The sequence below is a fragment of the Mustelus asterias genome, chromosome 18, assembly GCF_964213995.1.
Source record: "Mustelus asterias chromosome 18, sMusAst1.hap1.1, whole genome shotgun sequence".
In the NCBI taxonomy this organism is placed as follows: Eukaryota; Metazoa; Chordata; class Chondrichthyes; order Carcharhiniformes; family Triakidae; genus Mustelus; species Mustelus asterias.
The window spans coordinates 88,016,992-88,038,548 of record NC_135818.1 but is presented as its reverse complement, the minus strand read 5'-3'; the positions used below and the strand labels follow the sequence as shown (position 1 = coordinate 88,038,548).

General features: G+C 48.5%; 1 protein-coding gene across 1 annotated transcript in view; it reads left to right on the top strand.

Annotated features, from left to right (window-relative positions):
- ppp1r36 (protein phosphatase 1 regulatory subunit 36) overlaps positions 1-21,557 on the top strand; it is a 36,071-nt gene that overhangs the window by 14,082 nt on the left and 432 nt on the right. Inside the window, exons 5-8 of the mRNA XM_078233142.1 lie at positions 3,325-3,394; positions 6,540-6,638; positions 9,752-9,883; positions 15,907-16,101. Of these exons, the coding sequence (XP_078089268.1) occupies positions 3,325-3,394; positions 6,540-6,638; positions 9,752-9,883; positions 15,907-16,101 (496 nt within the window). The remainder of the gene's footprint in view (positions 1-3,324; positions 3,395-6,539; positions 6,639-9,751; positions 9,884-15,906; positions 16,102-21,557) is intronic.

Below are 21,557 nucleotides of genomic sequence, written 5' to 3'. Positions count from 1 at the left end.
TCCCTGCTCTGGCCGGGACCCCTTCAGTCTGGGATAGTGTACATAAGTTCTGGTAGCTTCATTAACAGTAAATAAAAGCCTTCATTTACTGAGCTTCGAGCCTCGTGTCTGAATAGCGCATCACCGTCTCCGCCACACATCCAAGCAGCGCATTCTAGACCCCAACCACTCGCTGGGTGAAAAAGTGTTTTCTTGTATCACGTTTGCTTTTTTTTGTAAATCATTTTAAATAAATGACTTCTCATTCTCAATCCTTTTCCGAGCAGGAACAGTCTCTCCCTGTCTATTCTGTCCAGCCCCCTCATGATTTTGAACATCTCTGTCAAATCTCCTCTTAGCCGCCTTCTCTCCAGTCTGTCCTTGTAACTGAGGTAAGAGCAGGCGGGTTCTCCCTGGTACAGTGGGCCAATATTTATCCCTCAATCAACATCACTCAAATAGGATCTTTGATCACTAGGGAGTTGAAGTTGCTGTGGCAACATACATTCTGTAACCTAGAACTGGAATAGACACCAAGGTTCTTTCAATCACATGGTGATTTGGAGTCCCTCCCACTCTTATTGCCAGCCAATGGTGTGTGTGGACAAGATTTGCAGGTTGAATCATTCCTTGGCCATCAAGTCCTGGGGTGGGATTGGAACCTGGAGCTTCAGGATCAGGGCATGGGTGCTACCCACTGTGCCACAAGCCCTCCATAACACTGGGGTAGAGAATTGCAGTGAGATCCACTCTCATTCTTCCAAACTCCAAAGAGTATAAGCCCATTCTACTCACTATCTCCTCCTAGGACAACTTTCTCTTCCCCAGAATCTTTCCAGTGAACCTTCCTTGTTCCCTCCCGAAGGCAAGTATATCATTCTTTGGAGATCAAAAGAGTACGCAGTATTCCAGGCGTGCTGTCACGACCCAATCTGCACAATAGGGGGCGGCATGGCGGCACTGTTGCCTCACCAGGGACCTGAGTTCAAATCCCGGCTTGGGTCACTGTCTGTGCGGAATCTGCATGTTCTCCCCGTATCTGTGTGGGTTTCCTCTGGGTGCTCCGGTTTCCTCCCACAGTCCAAAAGACGTGCTGGTTAGATACATTGGCCATGCTACATTCTCCCTCAGTGTACCCGAACAGGTGCCGGAATGTGGCGACTAGGGGATTTTCAGAGTAACTTCATTGTGGCAGTGTTAATGTAAGCCTAACCTGTGACTAATAAATAAAACATTTTTAAAAAATCTTTCCCTGTAGAACAGTCCTATCACCCCTGAAACTAATCCACGATTGAGCAGAAGCAGATCAGAGTTGGTGAATAAACCTTGCACTGACAGAGAGGAGATAGAAATAGATGGCAAGCAACGGGGGAGGGGGTAACTGCAGGCGGGGTTATACTGTGAACAGGGTTGTTGTGAAGGTGGGGTTACACTGTGAGCAGGGTTGTTGTGAAGGTGGGGTTACACTGTGAACAGGGTTGTTGTGATGGTGGGGTTACACTGTGAACAGGGTTGTTGTGAAGGTGGGGTTATACTGTGAACAGGGTTGTTGTGAAGGTGGGGTTACACTGTGAACAGGGTTGTTGTGAAGGTGGGGTTACACTGTGAACAGGGTTGTTGTGAAGGTGGGGTTATACTGTGAACAGGGTTGTTGTGATGGTGGGGTTACACTGTGAACAGGGTTGTTGTGAAGGTGGGGTTATACTGTGAACAGGGTTGTTGTGAAGGTGGGGTTACACTGTGAACAGGGTTGTTGTGAAGGTGGGGTTACACTGTGAACAGGGTTGTTGTGAAGGTGGGGTTATACTGTGAACAGGGTTGTTGTGATGGTGGGGTTATACTGTGAACAGGGTTGTTGTGAAGGTGGAATTATACTGTGAACAGGGTTGTTGTGATGGTGGGGTTACACTGTGAGCAGGGTTGTTGTGAAGGTGGGGTTATACTGTGAGCAGGGTTGTTGTGAAGGTGGGGTTACACTGTGAACAGGGTTGTTGTGAAGGTGGGGTTATACTGTGAACAGGGTTGTTGTGAAGGTGGGGTTACACTGTGAACAGGGTTGTTGTGAAGGTGGAATTATACTGTGAACAGGGTTGTTGTGATGGTGGGGTTACACTGTGAGCAGGGTTGTTGTGAAGGTGGGGTTATACTGTGAACAGGGTTGTTGTGAAGGTGGGGTTATACTGTGAACAGGGTTGTTGTGAAGGTGGGGTTATACTGTGAGCAGGGTTGTTGTGATGGTGGGGTTATACTGTGAGCAGGGTTGTTGTGAAGGTGGGGTTACACTGTGAACAGGGTTGTTGTGAAGGTGGGGTTACACTGTGAACAGGGTTGTTGTGAAGGTGGGGTTACACTGTGAGCAGGGTTGTTGTGAAGGTGGGGTTATACTGTGAACAGGGTTGTTGTGATGGTGGGGTTATACTGTGAACAGGGTTGTTGTGAAGGTGGGGTTACACTGTGAGCAGGGTTGTTGTGAAGGTGGGGTTACACTGTGAGCAGGGTTGTTGTGATGGTGGGGTTACACTGTGAACAGGGTTGTTGTGAAGGTGGGGTTATACTGTGAACAGGGTTGTTGTGAAGGTGGGGTTATACTGTGAACAGGGTTGTTGTGATGGTGGGGTTATACTGTGAACAGGGTTGTTGTGATGGTGGGGTTACACTGTGAGCAGGGTTGTTGTGATGGTGGGGTTATACTGTGAGCAGGGTTGTTGTGATGGTGGGGTTATACTGTGAACAGGGTTGTTGTGATGGTGGGGTTATACTGTGAACAGGGTTGTTGTGAAGGTGGGGTTATACTGTGAACAGGGTTGTTGTGATGGTGGGGTTATACTGTGAACAGGGTTGTTGTGATGGTGGGGTTATACTGTGAACAGGGTTGTTGTGATGGTGGGGTTACACTGTGAGCAGGGTTGTTGTGATGGTGGGGTTATACTGTGAGCAGGGTTGTTGTGATGGTGGGGTTATACTGTGAGCAGGGTTGTTGTGATGGTGGGGTTACACTGTGAGCAGGGTTGTTGTGATGGTGGGGTTATACTGTGAGCAGGGTTGTTGTGATGGTGGGGTTACACTGTGAGCAGGGTTGTTGTGATGGTGGGGTTACACTGTGAGCAGGGTTGTTGTGAAGGTGGTGTTACACTGTGAACAGGGTTGTTGTGATGGTGGGGTTACACTGTGAGCAGGGTTGTTGTGATGGTGGGGTTACACTGTGAACAGGGTTGTTGTGATGGTGGGGTTACACTGTGAGCAGGGTTGTTGTGATGGTGGGGTTATACTGTGAACAGGGTTGTTGTGTAAACTGCACTCAGTATATCAGTAATTGTGATGTGACCTGTTTTTGTTCTTTAACAGAGGCTGCTTTCCTTCTTCTGGAAGAAAAAGATTCAGGCTGCGATTTGCCGATTTTTCAGCAGATGTTGGGGTAAGGGTTTGTCTCTTTTTGTTGCCTTGTCTCTGTACTTGGCTGCGGCTCACTCTCCCTCACCCACAGCAGAGAGCTTTTCCCAGCTTTGTGGCAACAGTTATCCCCCAATGGACAGATGATCATGTTAATGTTTGTGGGATCGTTCTGTGCATGTTTCCAAATTACAGCAGTGACCACAATTCATAGTACTCCATTATTGGATGTAAAGCAACCTGGGACACCTGGATGGTAAAATTATAAAACCGTCAGCCTTTTTCTTTCTCTGCATTCGTCTCTCTCTCCCTCTCTCTCTCCCTCTCTCTCTCCCTCTTACCTCTCTATCTCTGTGTGTTGCTGCCTCACTCTGTCCGTTACTCTGGGAAGAATTTTAATTTCAGTGATGGGACAGGCTCTCATTTGGTGCTTGGCTCTTGACTTGTTTGGAGATTAGATCCAGTGGTCATTCCAACCCCTTCCCCAGTGCCCCCGCAGGTGAGATAGTTTTGAAGCATCTCACTCTGCCCCCACCCACCTATACCTCTTCTTCAAGTCTCTGTTTCTTTCTCTGTTTTTGTTTCTCTTGATTTCTTGTTGTTAGGGTTTCGATTGTTCAGTATTTATTGTCCATCCCTAATTGCCCTTGAGCAGTTGGTGGTGAGCAGGCTTCTTGAATCGCTGCAGTCCATGTGATATAGGTACATTCTGGAACTCCCTCCCTGTTAGGGAGGGAGTTCCAGGACCTTGACCCAGCGACAGTGAAGGAACGGTGATATATTTCCAAGTCAGGATGGTGAGTGACTTGGAAGGAAACTTTCAGGTGGTGGTGTTCCCACGTGTCTGCTGCCTTCGTCTTCTAGATGGTAGTGGTCATGGATTTGGAAGGTGCTGTCTAAGGAACCTTGATGTGTTGCTGCAGTGCATATTGTAGATGGTATCCATGACTGCCACTGTGTGTCGGTGGTGGAGGGAATGAATGTTTAAGCTGGTGCATGGGGTATTAATCAAGCGGGGCTGCTTTGCCTGGATGGTGTTGAGCTTCTTGAGTGATGTTGGAGCTGCCCCCATCCAGGCAAATGGAGAGTATTCCTGACTTGTGCTTTGTAGATGATGGGACAAGTTTTGGGGAGTCAGGAGGTGAGTTACTCTCCACAGAATTCCTAGCTTGTGACCTGCCCTTGTAGCCACAGTATTTATATGACAGGTCCAGTTCATGATGTGGAGATGCCGGCGTTGGACTGGGGTGGGCACAGTAAGTAGTCTCACAACACCAGGTTAAAGTCCAACAGGTTTATTTGGTAGCATGAGCTTTTGGAGCGCTGCCCCTTCATCAGGTGAGTAGAAGATTTGTTTCACAAACAAAACCTCACTAACAAAATCTCACTAACTGTCCTGGCTGGAGACAATACACACCTCTTTAACCTGTGCTTAACCCTCTCTCCACTCGCATTGTCTGTACCTGTAAAGACTTGATTACCTGTTCAGACTCACATTCCATCCGTTATCTTGTAATTGAGTCTGTGTCTATATATGCTGTGTTTGTGAATCCAATCCTCCACTACCACCTGATGAAGGAGCAGCGCTCTGAAAACTCGTGCTACCAAATAGACCTGTTGGACTTTAACCTGGTGTTGTGAGACTTCTTACTGGTCCAGTTCAGTTTCTGATCAATGATAACCCCCAGGATGTTGATGGAGGCGGTAGGATCAGTCATTGAATGCTGAAGGGGATTTCCTCGTGCTGAAAGCTGAGATTAGATGGAATGGGATTAGATTCATGGGATGCATAAACACCAACACAGACTAGTCCTGAGCTGAAGGCCTGTTTCTGTGCTGTACATTCTATGCATTTCTTTCAAAGAGCCAGCACAGGTGTTATGGGATGAATGGCCTTTTTCTATATTGTTTGATTCAATGATTGTTTCATCACCGGTCTGTAGCCCAGTACTGCAGCCAACAAGCAGCAAGCGACATGGTCACCACTGGATCAGAGGTTCCTGTGCAGTTCTTTTGATTTGATTTGATTTGATTTGATCTATTATTGTCACATGTATTGGGATACAGTGAAAAGTACTGTGTCTTGCACGCTATACAGACAAAGCATACTGTTCATAGAGTACATAGGGGAGAAGGAAGGCAAGGAGAGAGTGCAGAATGTAGTGTTACAGTCATAGCGAGGATGTAGAGAAAGATCAACTTAACTAGACCATTGTTAGAGAGTTTATAAGAGTTAGTGTACAGTTTTAATAGCACAGAATGAGAGTAAAAGATAGAATTAGAGGGTAATCTGGGGACAGCTCGTAGGAAGTCACCACAGTCTGGCGCCATCAATGGTGCTATTGGGAAATTGATTTTTTTTCCCATTTGGAATCCTTTTGAGTTTTATTTTATTAGTTTTTTTTTTGCGTTATTCTTGTGAATTGAAACTCAAGAAAGCTATCCTAAACCCTAAATTAATGTTGGTTTTCCAACATCATTAATCCAATTGTAATGAGTGCCCAGCATATGAAGCAACCAGTGCCAATCCCCTGCAGATTCATTGCATAACACAGCCTTCTAAACTGCCACGTGGTGACTCCACACTGGAAGCGATCATTCTCGAGTGTGTAAATCTGATCCTAACTCCCTTGAACTGAAAGTCTGCTTGACTGGGCTCATGCATTTTACATTTGAGTTTTTGGCCAAGCTGTCGGCTCCATGTCAGGGTACAGATCACTAATAAAATTCAACAAACTGCAATCTGTGTAAAGTTCCTGCCTCAAATGAAAGCTGTTACGATTTGCAGAACATTTCCTCCCTACCTCCTAGCCAGTCCTTTTGGGGAAACCATTGTTGTACAACCACTTTTAAGAACCTTTAAGCTTATCTCAAGGTGGGTGGGCAGTTTTTATGGCAATCCGTCGAACACTGTGCAGCGGAAGCTGTATAAATCCCCAGGGATATCTCTCCAACATGCAATATTCGAAGAACATTGGGAAAGGTGTGGAGAACAGTTACTAGAGATGATGAAGAGGGGAGAGATAAACTGAATTCTAGTTAGAGATTCACCAGTGAAACACTATCTTCCTTTCCCAGTTTCAGATGGAACTTTCCAGAGTTTTCATTTTCAGTTTTTGCTGGTTATATGGTGATGTGTAAAATGCAGCTTTGTTCTTTTGCTGTTTCAGAACTCGTCACTTGAACGAATTCCTGAAGATGTTACTCAATTATTTTTCTGCATTCCTTGCTAAGTATGATTTGGAGTCCAAGCCGGGTACTTTTGTCACGTAAGTGTGGTGGTAAGAACACAAGAACTAGGAGCAGGCCTGTCACATGGCCTGTCGTGTCTGCTTGGCCATTCAATATGATCATGGCTGATCTTGGACTTAAAATTCAGTTTCCTGCCTGCTCTCAATATCCCTTCATTCCCTGAGAGGCCAAAACTCTGTCTATCTCAGCCTTAATCAGAAAAAGGTTTACAGGAATGGTTCCAGGGATAAGAAACTTCAGTTATGGGGATAGATTGGAGAGGTTGGGACTGTTCTCATAGAATCAGAGAATGCCTACAGTGCAGAAGAGGCCATTTGGCCCATCGGGTCTGTCCCAACTCTGACAGAGTATCTTACCCAGCCCCACCCCCTCATCCAATCCTTGTAACTTCACACATTTACCATGGCTAATCCATCTAACCTACACATCTTTGGACACAAAGGGGCAATTTAGCACAGCCAATGCACCTAATGCGCGCATCTTTGAACTGTGGGAGGAAACCGGAACACCCGGAGGAAACCCACGCAGACACGGGATAAACAATTCTGTAAAATATATTCTACAATGGAGCATCCACATGATCAAAATAAGGGGAATGTGACTTAGGACCAAGATGAGCAGAAATGTCTTTACACAGAGCGTTGTGAATCTTTGGAATTCTCGACCCCAAAGGGCGGTGGAAGCTCAGTCACTAAGTATGTTTCACGCAGAGATTGACAGGTTTCTGATTAACAATAAGGTAAAGGGTTATGGGGATCGTGGGTGTAAAAGGCAGTGACGTGTCTGATCAGCCATGATTGTATAAAATAGTGGAGTGGGCTAGTGGGCTGAATGGCCTACTCCTGTTTCTCCTCAGTTCCGATGTTTTCTAAGGCATCAGGAGCAGATGGAATCCCCACTGATGCACTAAGACATGGCGTGAAGCATTGTCACAAGTACAATTTCTGTTATCTAGAAAGAGAACATGTCAGGAGATCTCAGGACATCATAATCATGACCAAAGAAAGGCAACATGTCCGACTGCAGCAACTGCAGAGGATTTTCCCTGCCTTTGGCCACAGGGAAGATCATCGCAAGCGATCTCTAATCACCGTCTTCCTATGACTGAAGAGTTCCTCCCAAAGATGCAATGCCGATTCCGCCCATTAAGGAGCACAAGGGACAAGTTCTTCACCACACAGTAACCAGTAGAGAAATGCAGGAACAGCACTAACCCTTGTACATGGCCTTCTTTATCCTCATAGGCCTTCAACATGGTCAACCATGAGGGATTATAGAGCGTCCTCCTCTGTTCCAACTGCCCCCAAATGTTTGTGACCATCCTCCTCCGCCTGCTCCATTATAACATGCAAGCCGTGAACCTGACCAACTGATCCACCACAGATCCAATTCATGTTCAGACTGGCGTCACGCAAGGCTGTTATCGCACTGACACTCCTCTCGATTCCTTGCTCCAGTGCTCCATCTTACCCTCAGCAAGCTCCCCGCTGGAGTGGAGCTAAGCTACAGAACAATTGGGAATCTGTTCAATCTCCATCACATGCAAACCAGATCCAAGGTTGTCCCATCCTCTGTCATTGAGCTACAGTACGCAGTTGATGCTTGCGCCTGTGCACACTCGGAGGCCGAGCTCCAAGCCGTCGTCATCACCTTCACCCAGGCACACAAGAGCTCGGGCCTGACACTAAACAGTAGGAAAACCTTTATGGGCAACACGGTGCACAATGGTTATGGATGGCACGGTGGCACAGTGGTTAGTACTGCTGCCTCACAGCGCCAGGGACCTGGGTTCGATTCCCGGCTTGGGTCACTGTCTGTGTGGAGTTTGCACATTCTCCCCGTGTCTGCATGGGTTTCCTCCGGGTGCTCCGGTTTCCTCCCACAGTCCAAAAGATGTGCGGGTTAGGTTGATTGGCCATGCTGAATTGCCCCTTAGTGTCAGGGGGATTAGCAGGGTAAATATGTGGGGTTATGGGAATAGGGCCTGGGTGTGATTGTTGTCATAGAAATCATAGAAATCATAGAAACCCTACAGTGCAGAAACAGGCCATTCGGCCCATCGAGTCTACACCGATCACAATCCCACCCAGGCCCTACTCCCATATCCCTACACATATTACGAGCTCCCTCAACCTATCTTCATAAGGCATGCCACCCAATCCAGGCAACATCCTTGTAAATCTTCTCTGCACCCTTTCAATAATTTCTACATCCTTCCTGTAATGAGGCGACCAGAACTGAGCATAGTACTCCAAGTGGGGTCTGACGAGGGTCTTATAAAGCTGCATCATTATCTCCCGACTCCTAAACTCAATCCCTCGATTGATGAAGGCCAGCACACCATACGCCTTCTTAACCACCTCCTCTACCTGCGAGGCCGATTTAAGAGTCCTATGGACCCGGACCCCAAGGTCCTTCTGATCCTCTACACTGCGAAGAGTCTTACCCTTGATATTATACTCCTTCATCCCATTTGACCTGCCAAAATGTATCACTACACATTTATCCAGGTTGAAGTCCATCTGCCACTTCTCCGCCCAGTCTTGCATCCTACCTATGTCACGCTGCAGCTTCTGACATCCCTCCAGACTATCCACAACACCATCAACCTTCGTGTCATCGGCAAACTTACCAACCCATCCCTCCACTTCCTCATCCAGGTCATTTATGAAAATGACAAACAGCAAGGGTCCCCGAACAGATCCCTGGGGCACACCACTGGTGACCGATCTCCATTCAGAAAAAGACCCGTCTACAACCACTCTCTGCCTTCTGCAGGCAAGCCAGTTCTGGATCCACATGATCAATTGGACAACATGAACCACTTTCCAATCACTGGGAGCCTACTGTCAACAAGGGCAGATGTAATCCCATTGCTCTTTCCCTATTGGGTGAGCCTCCACTCGCCTAGTAAGGAGGCTCGTATTCTACAAGGCCCACGGGGAGATCTATAGATGATCGTGGGTTTGGAACGTGAATTGGGAGAATGATGGGAAGGTGATGGGATGGGGTTGAGGAAATCAGTGAAGAGATGATGGACAGGGATGATGGATGAAAATAGAAGGAGCTCAGTTAACCTCTCAGCTGTTGCTGCTGTTAAAGTTTCTGTTTTCCGTCCCCTTCCTCCCAGAGCCCTGGAGCAGATAGAGATGGCTAACGCTGATGCTAAAATGGAATTAGCACAAAAACTGATGGCGCAGATATACTCAAAATTGTTACTGGGCTTGGATATGGTGAAGCAGCACCACATGGCTTGCGGAAAGTAAGTACCAACCTTCAGTTTGGTTCACCATCACTGACATATCGGATGAGGAATGGTTGAGGACTCTGGGTCTGTACTCGTTGGAGTTTAGAAGGATGAGGGGGGATCTTATTGAAACTTACAGGATACTACGAGGTCAGGATAGAGTGGATGTGGAGAGGATGTTTCCATTAGTAGGAAAAACTAGAACCAGAGGAAACAACCTCAGGCTAAAGGGACCATCGTTTAAAACAGAGATGTGGAGGAATGTCTTCAGCCAGAGGGTGGTGAATCTGTGGAACTCTTTGCCGCAGAAGGCTGTGGAGGCCGGGTCATTGAGTGTCTTTAAGACAGAGATAGATAGGTTCTTGATTAATAAGAGGATCAGGGGTTATGGGGAAAAGGCAGGAGAATGGGGATGAGAAAAATATCAGCCATGATTGAATGGTGGAGCAGACTCGATGGGCCGAGTGGCCTAATTCTGCTCCTATGTCTTATGGTCTTATGGACATCTGTGTGGATGGCAGCCAGGCCTGGACTAGTGCGAGGATAAGTGACGGCTCTCCTGGACCTGCTCCCAGCTTCCTCCCTCCTTTTTTGCTTGTGGCTTCTTTTCCTCACCTCCCCTCAACGGGACTGGTATTGGCGCAGCCAAATATACAGCTGGAATTTAATGCCCTGCCTTTGGTAGAGGCGGCAGGTAAGCAGCTGGGAGGGCTGGAAGAAGCGGACGGTCACATAAGGATCAACCCCATCGCTGCTGATATCGATCCAGTGATGACGGAGAGACTCATTGTGTGGGAAGCCAGCCAGTTTCCAAAGGGGCAGTCCTTGTTGTCAGGAACCCGGTGCCCGACCGAGGGACACGGAATCGAGAAGGAGGGGCTCACTGAGAGCCAGCGCCCCCTTGCCTTCTCCCCCCCGCTCCTCAACTGTCATTCCACACATGACCTCCACTGCCATCATCATTCACCTGGGATCCAATGGCAATTCGAGGCCTTGGTGGCTATAGTACCAGCAGCAACCACTGCTTCCCACTGCCTTCAGTAGCGTGCTGGCCTCTGACTAGCTGCTGGGCGCTTGGGTTTCCAACCCTGGAGATGTAATTCCCAGGCCAGCCTGCCAGGTTAATGACCTCATTTGGCCCTTTTCCTGCAATGGGATCTCATCGCCTCTCCAGGCTAAACACAGCTAAACATGTCAACCATCCCCAAGGATATATCCCCATGGATACACCCCCACATATACATCCCCATGGATACACCCCCACATATACATCCCTGTGGATACACACCCACATATACATCCCTGTGGATACACTCCCACATATACATCCCTGTGGATACACACCCACATATACATCCCCATGGATACAGCTCCATGTATATATTGGTCTTGGAGGGGGTGCAGTGTAGCTTTACCAGAATGATACCTGGAATCCGAGTGTTAAATTAAATAATTTTGAGTTGTATTCACTGGGCTAGAAATGGTTAAAGGGTGACTTGATCCGAGTTTAATAAAGTAAGAGGGGCAGCGAGAGAAACTATTCCTTCCTTCGGGCACAGAATCTAAACATTAAAGCTGGATTCTTGACACTGAGGTTCACAGAAAGAACTCTCTCCCATAAAGATGCTCGGAATAGCTGCTTATTGTTCACTCTGCTGGTTTGAGATGAAGCAAAGTAACTGATTGGAACTTTTGACAGGGCGATGGGTTCATCTACACACAAGGACAGGCAACTGTATGAGGTGAGTGCCATTATCACAGACTGGCTCACTCACCACCCACACAGATTCATCCCCACGGATACATCTCCATGGATATATCCCCATGGATACATTCCCACGGATACATCCCCACGGTTACATACCCATGGATACATCCCCATGGATACATTCCCACGGATACATCCCCACGGTTACATACCCACGGATAAATCCCCATGGAGACATCCCCACGGATACATCCGCATGGATACATCCCTACATATACATCCCCACGGATACATCCCCACGGATACATCCCCACGGATACATCCCCATTGATACATCCCCACGGATACATCCCCACGGATACATCTCCATGGATACATCCCCATGGATACATTCCCACGGATACATCCCCACGGATACATCCCCACGGATACATCCCCATGGATGCATCCCCACGGATACATCCCCATGGATACATCCCCACGGATACATCCCCACGGATACATCCCCATGGATACATTCCCACGGATACATCCCCACGGATACATCCCCATGGATACATCCCTACATATACATCCCCACGGATACATCCCCACGGATACATCCCCACGGATACATCCCCATGGATACATCCCCACGGATACATCCCCACGGATACATCCCCACGGATACATCCCCACGGATACATCCCCACGGATACATCCCCATGGATACATTCCCACGGATACATCCCCACGGATACATCCCCATGGATACATCCCTACATATACATCCCCACGGATACATCCCCACGGATACATCCCCATGGATACATCCCTACATATACATCCCCATGGATACATTCCCACGGATACATCCCCACAGATACATCCCCATGGATACATCCCCACGGATACATCCCCACGGATACATCCCCACGGATACATCCCCATGGATACATCCCTACATATACATCCCCATGGATACATCCCCACGGATACATCCCCATGGATACATCCCCACGGATACATCCCCATGGATACATCCCCATGGATACATCCCTACATATACATCCCCACGGATACATCCCCACGGATACATCCCCATGGATACATCCCCATGGATACATCCCCATGGATACATCCCCACGGATACACCCGCATGGATACATCCCTACATATACATCCCCACGGATACATCCCCACATATACATCCCCATGGATACATCCCCACATATACATCTCCATGGATACATCCCCATGGATACATCCCCACATATACATCCCCACGGATACATCCCCATGGATACATCCCCACGGATACATCCCCATGGATACATCCCCATGGATACATCCCCACGGATACATCCCCATGGATACATCCCCACATATACATCCCCATGGATACATCCCCACATATACATCTCCATGGATACATCCCCATGGATACATCCCCACATATACATCCTCACATATACATCCCCACATATACATCCCCACGGATACATCCCCACGGATACATCTCCATGGATGCATCCCCACAGATACATCCCCACAGATACATCCCCACGGATACATCCCCACGGATACATCCCCACATATACATCCCCATGGATACATCCCCATGGATACATCCCCACGGATACATCCTCACATATACATCCCCACATATACATCCCCACGGATACATCCCCATGGATACATCCCCACGGATACATCCCCACGGATACATCCCCACATATACATCCCCACGGATACATCCCCACGGATACATCCCCACGGATACATCCCCATGGATACATCCCCACGGATACATCCCCACGGATACATCCCCACATATACATCCCCATGGATACATCCCCACGGATACATCCCCATGGATACATCCCCACATGTACATCCTCACGGACACATCCCCACGGATACATCCCCACGGATACATCCCCACGGCTACATCCCCACGGACACATCCCCACGGACACATCCCCACGGACACATCCCCACGGATACATCCCCACGGATACATCCCCATGGATACATCCCCACGGCTACATCCCCACGGACACATCCCCACGGACACATCCCCACGGATACATCCCCATGGATACAGCTAACTGGTTAACTCACCAGCCTCACCTCTGTTCAAGTAAAAGGATCGACAGCTCTTCAGGGTAAATTTGAATCCAAGGGCAGTCCAGTAAATAACAATCGGCATTCATTCTCATGAGGAAAATCCTCACTGACGCTTTGTCATGACTTTTTTTGAAGATGTGGCACTCCCAAATCCTGCAAATCTTGCCCCTTCAAAGGCTAAATCCAATTGTTAGTGACTGAATCTGCTTCCACCACCTTTCTAGGCAGCCATTCCAGATAATAATAACCTGCTCTGTATAAACAAATTATTGTCACATTACCCCTGGGTTATTTGCTAATTATTTGAAATCTGGGCCTTCTGGTTATTGACCTGTCTGCAACCGGAAAGTGTTATCCTCCTTATCCATCCTGACAAAACCTTTCTCCAAGGGTCAGTGCTGGGACTACTGCAGCTTTGCGATATGTAAATGAAGTGGATACTGGAGTACAAATGGAACAAAATGATTCAGACACGGAGTTGCAGCAGACAGTGAGGATGCTGTACTGATCAAGAGGGTTGCTTTGTCCCGGATGGTGTCTTTGAAAGAGTATCATGTGCTTTTTAAATCCACCTTCGCACAGGGCATCAGCTTAACATCTCATCCAAAAGACTCCAACAGTGCAGCACTCCCTCAGTACTGCATTGGAGTGTCAGCCTTACAAATACAGAACCTTGTGCCTCCGAGGCAAGAAGAGTGTCTCCCAGCCACAGCTCACACAGTATCAGTGGGATGTACTTCACCACAGTCTGAGATATTAGCCTAATGCCTTTGTGTGCTTCAGACAAGCAGGTATCGTAACAGCAACATCCCATAAAATGGAAATAGTTAGGTGTGAAGGACTCCTGTTTCGATGTTCCGAGGTACTGAGCAGCCCCCTTTTTGTAATTTTAGTGCTTCTACTCCTACTGCACTTATGTGACCTGGGTGACTTATGGAAGGAAGAACTTTGATGTGATCGAATTGGAAATCAGCCGACTGCTTCGTTCAGACATATTTACCCCAGCTCATAAAGTGAAGGAGGAGAAAAGAGCTCCAAACCTGCCCAAGCAGGCTCCAGGTAACAACATCAGCATGAAGAACACTTCAGAATTAAATGCTTTCATTCATCCCCTATTTTCTCCCCATTCCCGAGGGTGCTGACTCACTAGGGTATGGTTCCCCTCCTCTGCAGAGCAGAATTCTCTCCATACTGTCCCCATCAAACACTCCAGGACAGGTACAGCACAGGGTGAGATACAGAGTAAAGCTCCCTCTCCACTGTCCCCCATCAAACACTCACAGGACAGGTACAGCACAGGGTTAGATACAGAGTAAAGCTCCCTCTACACTGTCCCCATCAAACACTCCCAGGACAGGTACAGCACGGGGTTAGATACAGAGTAAAGCTCCCTCTACACTGTCCCCCATCAAACACTCCCAGGACAGGTACAGCACGGGGTTAGATACAGAGTAAAGCTCCCTCTACACTGTCCCCATGAAACACAGTAAGAAGTCTCACAACACCAGGTTAAAGTCCAACAGGTTTATTTGGTAGCAAATACCATAAGCTTTCGGAGCGATGCCCCTTCGTCAGATGGAGTAGTTATCTGACGAAGGGGCATCACTCCGAAAGCTTATGGTATTTGCTACCAAATAAACCTGTTGGACTTTAACCTGGTGTTGTGAGACTTCTTACTGTGTTTACCCCAGTCCAACGCCGGCATCTCCACATCATGAAACACTCCCAGGACAGGTACAGCACGGGGTTAGATACAGAGTAAAGCTCCCTCTACACTGTCCCCATCAAACACTCCCAGGACAGGTACAGCACGGGGTTAGATACAGAGTAAAGGTCCCTCTACACTGTCCCCATCAAACACTCCCAGGACAGGTACAGCACGGGGTTAGATACAGAGTAAAGCTCCCTCTACACTGTCCCCATCAAACACTCCCAGGACAGGTACAGCACGGGGTTAGATACAGAGTAAAGCTCCCTCTACACTGTCCCCCATCAAACACTCCCAGGACAGGGTATAAGATGTTTGAGGTACAATATCAAGGAACATCTCCTGATGAAGGAATTTTCTAATTGCTGTGTATCTCACTCGCTTCCTTTCTGATGGAAATTGCCAGTTTAGGTGCCAAATGGCGCCATCTTAGGGGGCTCTGGGGATGGGTGGTGGGTGATTATCTGTGGACTCCTCCCTACGGTTACTGATCAACCTTTTCTTGTTACTCAGACGGCCTCAGTCAAAGCGACCACCAATAAATAAAATCCTTAACCAACGATCGCCGGTCCTTCAGTCTCTGCTCCAGACGCCTCGGGAGAAATCGGAGTATCTCTTCAAACAGCACCGTGTCAATCCACATTTCAACATCCAGCTGGCTGAGGAGAAGACCAAGGTGGTGCATCTGGAGGGCGACTTGTCTGATGTGTAAGCAATGACCCCCATCTCGCCCAGCGGTGTTATCTGGGCACGGACATTGCAGTACGGAAGGAGGCATTCGGCCCATTGTGCCTGTTGTCCTCACTCTTTGACAGAGCTGTCATGATTTTGAATATCGCTATTCAATCTCCCCGTAATCATCTCTGCTCCAGGGAGAACCATCCCAACTCCCGCTTGTTTAGGTTAAAGCTTTATTTATTTATTTGTCACAAGTAGGCTTACATTAACACTGCAATGAGGCTACTGTGAAAATCCCCTAGTCGCCACACTCCAGTCCTGTTCGGGTACACTGAGAGAGAATTTAGCGTGGCCAATCCACCTAACCAGCATCGGCTGAAGGGCCTGCTCCTGTGTTGTAATTTTCTTTTTTTTTGTCTTTCGCACTGTGGGAGGAAACCGGAGCACCCGGAGGAAACTCACGCTGACACGGGGAGAACGCGTAAACTCCACACAGACAGTGACCCAAGCTGGGAATCGAACCCGGGTCCCTGGTGCTGTGAGGCAGCAGTGCTAACCACTGTGCCGTCCGTGCTGATGAGTAAGAGATCTTGGTGTCATCCATAGACACAAATACTGATAGCCTGGTTATAAATACAGATAGGTTATTTGGATTTATTAATCGAGGAGAAAACAGAAAAGAAAAGCGATATGTTGAGAATTTTATAAATCAGTGGGGAGGCCTGAGCTGGAATATTGTGGACCATTCTGGGCGCCACACCTCAGGGAAGATGGAAAGGCTGTAGGAAGGGGAGCGAGAAAGATTACCAGGATGCTATCAGAGTGAGGGACCTCAATTTATGAGAGGAGATTGGAAAAGTTAGGACAATTCTCTTTGAAGCCCCTGCCATTCTCTGCCAAGCAAAATGATGGACAAATCGAATGGAGGTCCATAAGAACATAAGACATAGGAGCAGAATTAGGCCACTCGGCCCATCGAGTCTGACCTGCCATTCAATCATGGCTGATTTTTTTCACCCCTATTCTCCTGCTTTTTCCCCATAACCCCTGATCCCCTTATTAATCAAGAACCTATCTATCTCTGTCTCAATGACCTGGCCTCCACAGCCTTTTGCGGCAAAGAGTTCCACAGATTCACCACTCTCTGGCTGAAGAAATTCCTCATCATCTCTGTTTTAAAGGATCGTCCCTTTAGCCTGAGGTTGTGCCCTCTGGTTCTAGTTTTTCCTACTAGTGGAAACATCCTCTCCACGTCCACTATATCCAGGCCTTGCAGTATCCTGTAAGTTTCAATAAGATCCCCATTCATCCTTCTAAACTCCAACGAGTACAGACCCAGAGTCCTCAACCGTTCCTCATATCACAAGCTCTTCATTCTAGGGATCATTCTTGTGAACCTCCTCTGGACCCTTTCTAAGGCCAGTACACCCTTCCTTAGATACGGGACCCAAAACTGCTCACAATACTCCAAATGGGGTCTGACCAGAGCCTTATACAGCCTCAGAACTACATCACTGCTGTTGTATTCTAGCCTTTCGACATGAATGCTAATATTGCATTTGCCTTCCTAACTGCTGACTGAACCTGCACGTTAACCTTAAGAGAATCTTAAACAATGACTCCCAGGTCCCTTTGTGTTTCTGATTTCCGAAACATTTTCCCATTTAGAAAATAGTCTATGCCTCCATTCCTCCTTCCGAAGTGCAGAACCTCACACTTTTCCACATTGTATTCCATCTGCCACTTCTTTGCCCACTCTCCTAACCTGTCCAAGTCCTCCTGCAGCCTCCCTACTTCCTCAATACTACCTGTCCATGCTGGTTAACAGTCTCTTGGGGCATGGCACCTGGAGGAGGAGGCTCTCCTCAGAACAGCGAAGGTGAAGAGGTGATCAAACAGAGCTTTCCAGGATGGTGAGGTTTTGATTGAGGAAATCGGGGAAAACAAATTTTAACCCCTGGCCAGTGTGACAATAACTGTAGGTAATCGAGTCAATCCGATTGGAGAAAGATCGAGAGGGAGAGACATTTTTTCCCACTTGAATCTGAGTGTAAACTCTTTCGATATGCAAATTGGGGTCAAGTTTGGTATTGGAGGACCATGTTGGCTGATATCGGAAAAAGAGAAGGTGGACAGGAGATTTCAGAGGTGTTCAAAACCATGAGGGTTCTGCACAGAGTAGACTGGGAAAAACTCGTGGAAAGATCAAGAATGAGAGGGGGGAAGATTGAAAATAATAGGCAAAAGAATCAAAAGCGTGATGATGAAAAATGTTTTCACGCAGCGAATGGTTAGGGTTTAGAATGGACTGCCTGAGAGTTTAAAGTTTATTTATTAGTGTCACAAGTAGGCTGACATTAACACTGCAATGAAGTTACTGTGAAAATCCCCTAGTCACCACAATTCGGCGCCTGTTCGGGTACACTGAGGGAGAATTTACCATGGCCAATTAGCCTAACCAGCACGTCTTTGGGCTGTGGGAGGAAACCGGAGCACCCGGAGGAAACCCACGCAGACACGAGGAGAACATGCAGACTCCACACAGACAGTGACCCGAGCCGGGAATTGAACCCGGGTCCCTGGCACTGTGAGGCAGCAGTGCTAACCACTGTGCTACCGTGCTGTCCTAGAGGGTGGTGGAGGGAGATTCCATTGAAGCATTTCAAAGAGAATGAGACTGTTATGTGAAAAAGAAGAATGCGAAGGGTTACAGGGAGATGGCGGGGGAATGGCACTGGGTGAGTTACTCATTCAGAAAGACAATGCAGTCAGGATCTGAACAGGTGATGGGACTTGATTCCATTCATAATTTTAAAAGGGGGTTGGACAGCTGGATGGAGATTAAGAACTTAGAAAATTGCTCAGGAAAGGACAGTGGTGTGGGACTGAGCATGGCTGCTGTTGCAAAGAGTCGACACAGATCGGAAGGGAAGGTGCTGACTCTGTGCTGCAAGTTTCTCTGATTCTCCAATCCATCCACAGACTGAATTCCCTCATAGAACATAGAACAGTACAGCACAGAACAGGCCCTTCGGCCCACGATGTTGTGCCGAGCTTTATCTGAAACCAAGATCAAGCTATCCCACTCCCTATCATCCTGGTGTGCTCCATGTGCCTATCCAATAACCGCTTAAATGTTCCTAAAGTGTCTGACTCCACTATCACTGCAGGCAGTCCATTCCACACCCCAACCACTCTCTGCGTAAAGAACCTACCTCTGATATCCTTCCTGTATCTCCCACCACGAACCCTATAGTTATGCTCCCTTGTAATAGCTCCATCCACCCGAGGAAATAGTCTTTGAACGTTCACTCTATCTATCCCCTTCATAATTTTATAAACCTCTATTAAGTCGCCTCTCAACCTCCTCCGCTCCAGAGAGAACAGCCCTAGCTCCCGCAACCTTTCCTCATAAGACCTACCCTCCAAACAAGGCAGCATCCTGGTAAATCTCCTCTGCACTCTTTCCAGCGCTTCCACATCCTTCTTATAGTGAGGTGACCAGAACTGCACACAATATTCCAAATGTGGTCTCACCAAGGTCCTGTACAGCTGCAGCATAACCCCACCCCTCATTTTGAGGCCAGAATGATCGCAGGACTGCAGCTCTGCTGGCCTATCTGCTCTGAGGATGGAGAGAGCCCAGAGACCCCAGTCTCATTGAGCCAGGTTGGGGGAAAGAACATCAGAGCCTGTGTGATTGAGCCCTGTCCCACAGACTGGCCCCCAGGATGTGCATGTGACCTCTGTGGGAGGATAGGTTTGGGAATGCACAGTTTGTTGAACAATGTGCCCACTGTCCTGGGCCACACGTAAAACTGTCCACCCTGGTAACATCACAGAGAGACCTTGGGACCTGTGCATTGTATCCCAGAGTCGGCTTCCTCAGTAATGAAGGAAAGGTCTGGGAAACTCAGTAAAGCAGAAGCTCTGTGTTTCCAATGGAGCACAGTAAGAAGTCTCACAACACCAGGTTAAAGTCCAACAGGTTTATTTGGTAGCAAAATCCACTAGCTTTCGGAGCGCTGCCCCTTCGTCAGGTAAGTGGGAGTTCTGTTCACAAACCTGACGAAGGAGCAGCGCTCCGAAAGCTAGTGGATTTTGCTACCAAATAAACCTGTTGGACTTTAACCTGGTGCTGTGAGATTTCTCACTGTGTTTACCCCAGTCCAACGCCGGCATCTCCACATCATTTCCAATGGAGCCACAGGGAATATAAGGTGACAAATCAGAACATTGTAGCAAAGCTTGTGGGTTATATCAAAGAGGTGTGCAGTGAAGAGCATGGAGTTATTTTCCTAAGCTCGGGTCCCCTCTTCTCCTGAAGGTGCTGACTCTCACTGGGGTACAGGCCCCCCCTCTCCTGAAGGCGCTGACTCTCACTGGGGTGCGGTCCCCTCCTCTCCTGAAGGTGCTGACTCTCACTGGGGTACAGGGTCCCCTCCTCTCCTGAAGGTGCTGACTCTCACTGGGGTACGGGTCCCCTCCTCTCCTGAAGGTGCTGACTCTCACTGGGGTACAGGGTCCCCTCCTCTCCTGAAGGTGCTGACTCTCACTGGGGTACGGGTCCCCTCCTCTCCTGAAGGCGCTGACTCTCACTGGGGTACAGGGTCCCTCCCCTCCTGAAGGTGCTGACTCTCACTGGGGTACAGGGTCCCCCTCCTCTCCTGAAGGTGCTGACTCTCACTGGGGTACAGGGTCCCCTCCTCTCCTGAAGGTGCTGACTCTCACTGGGGTACAGGGTCCCCTCCTCTCCTGAAGGTGCTGACTCTCACTGGGGTACGGGTCCCCTCCTCTCCTGAAGGTGCTGACTCTCACTGGGGTACAGGGTCCCCTCCTCTCCTGAAGGTGCTGACTCTCACTGGGGTACGGGTCCCCTCCTCTCCTGAAGGCGCTGACTCTCACTGGGGTACAGGGTCCCTCCCCTCCTGAAGGTGCTGACTCTCACTGGGGTACAGGGTCCCCCTCCTCTCCTGAAGGTGCTGACTCTCACTGGGGTACAGGGTCCCCTCCTCTCCTGAAGGTGCTGACTCTCACTGGGGTACAGGGACCCCCTCCTCTCCTGAAGGTGCTGACTCTCACTGGGGTACGGGCCCCCTCCTCTCCTGAAGGTGCTGACTCTCACTGGGGTACAGGGTCCCCTCCTCTCCTCTCCTGAAGGTGCTGACTCTCACTGGGGTACGGGTCCCCTCCTCTCCTGAAGGTGCTGACTCTCACTGGGGTACAGGCCCCCTCCTCTCCTGAAGGTGCTGACTCTCACTGGGGTACAGGGTCCCCCTCCTCTCCTGAAGGTGCTGACTCTCACTGGGGGCTGCTATGACAAATGGTAGTATTTCTCCCACCTCTCTCTTGCCATGTTTGAGATATGAGATTTCAGCTTGAATGGGGATTTAGCTGGAACGTGCTGGTCTTGGCTCGATAGTGTGGTTTTGGTTGGATCACTGGCAGGGGGAGTTTGTCACCTGCTGTTGTCCCAGTATCAGGCA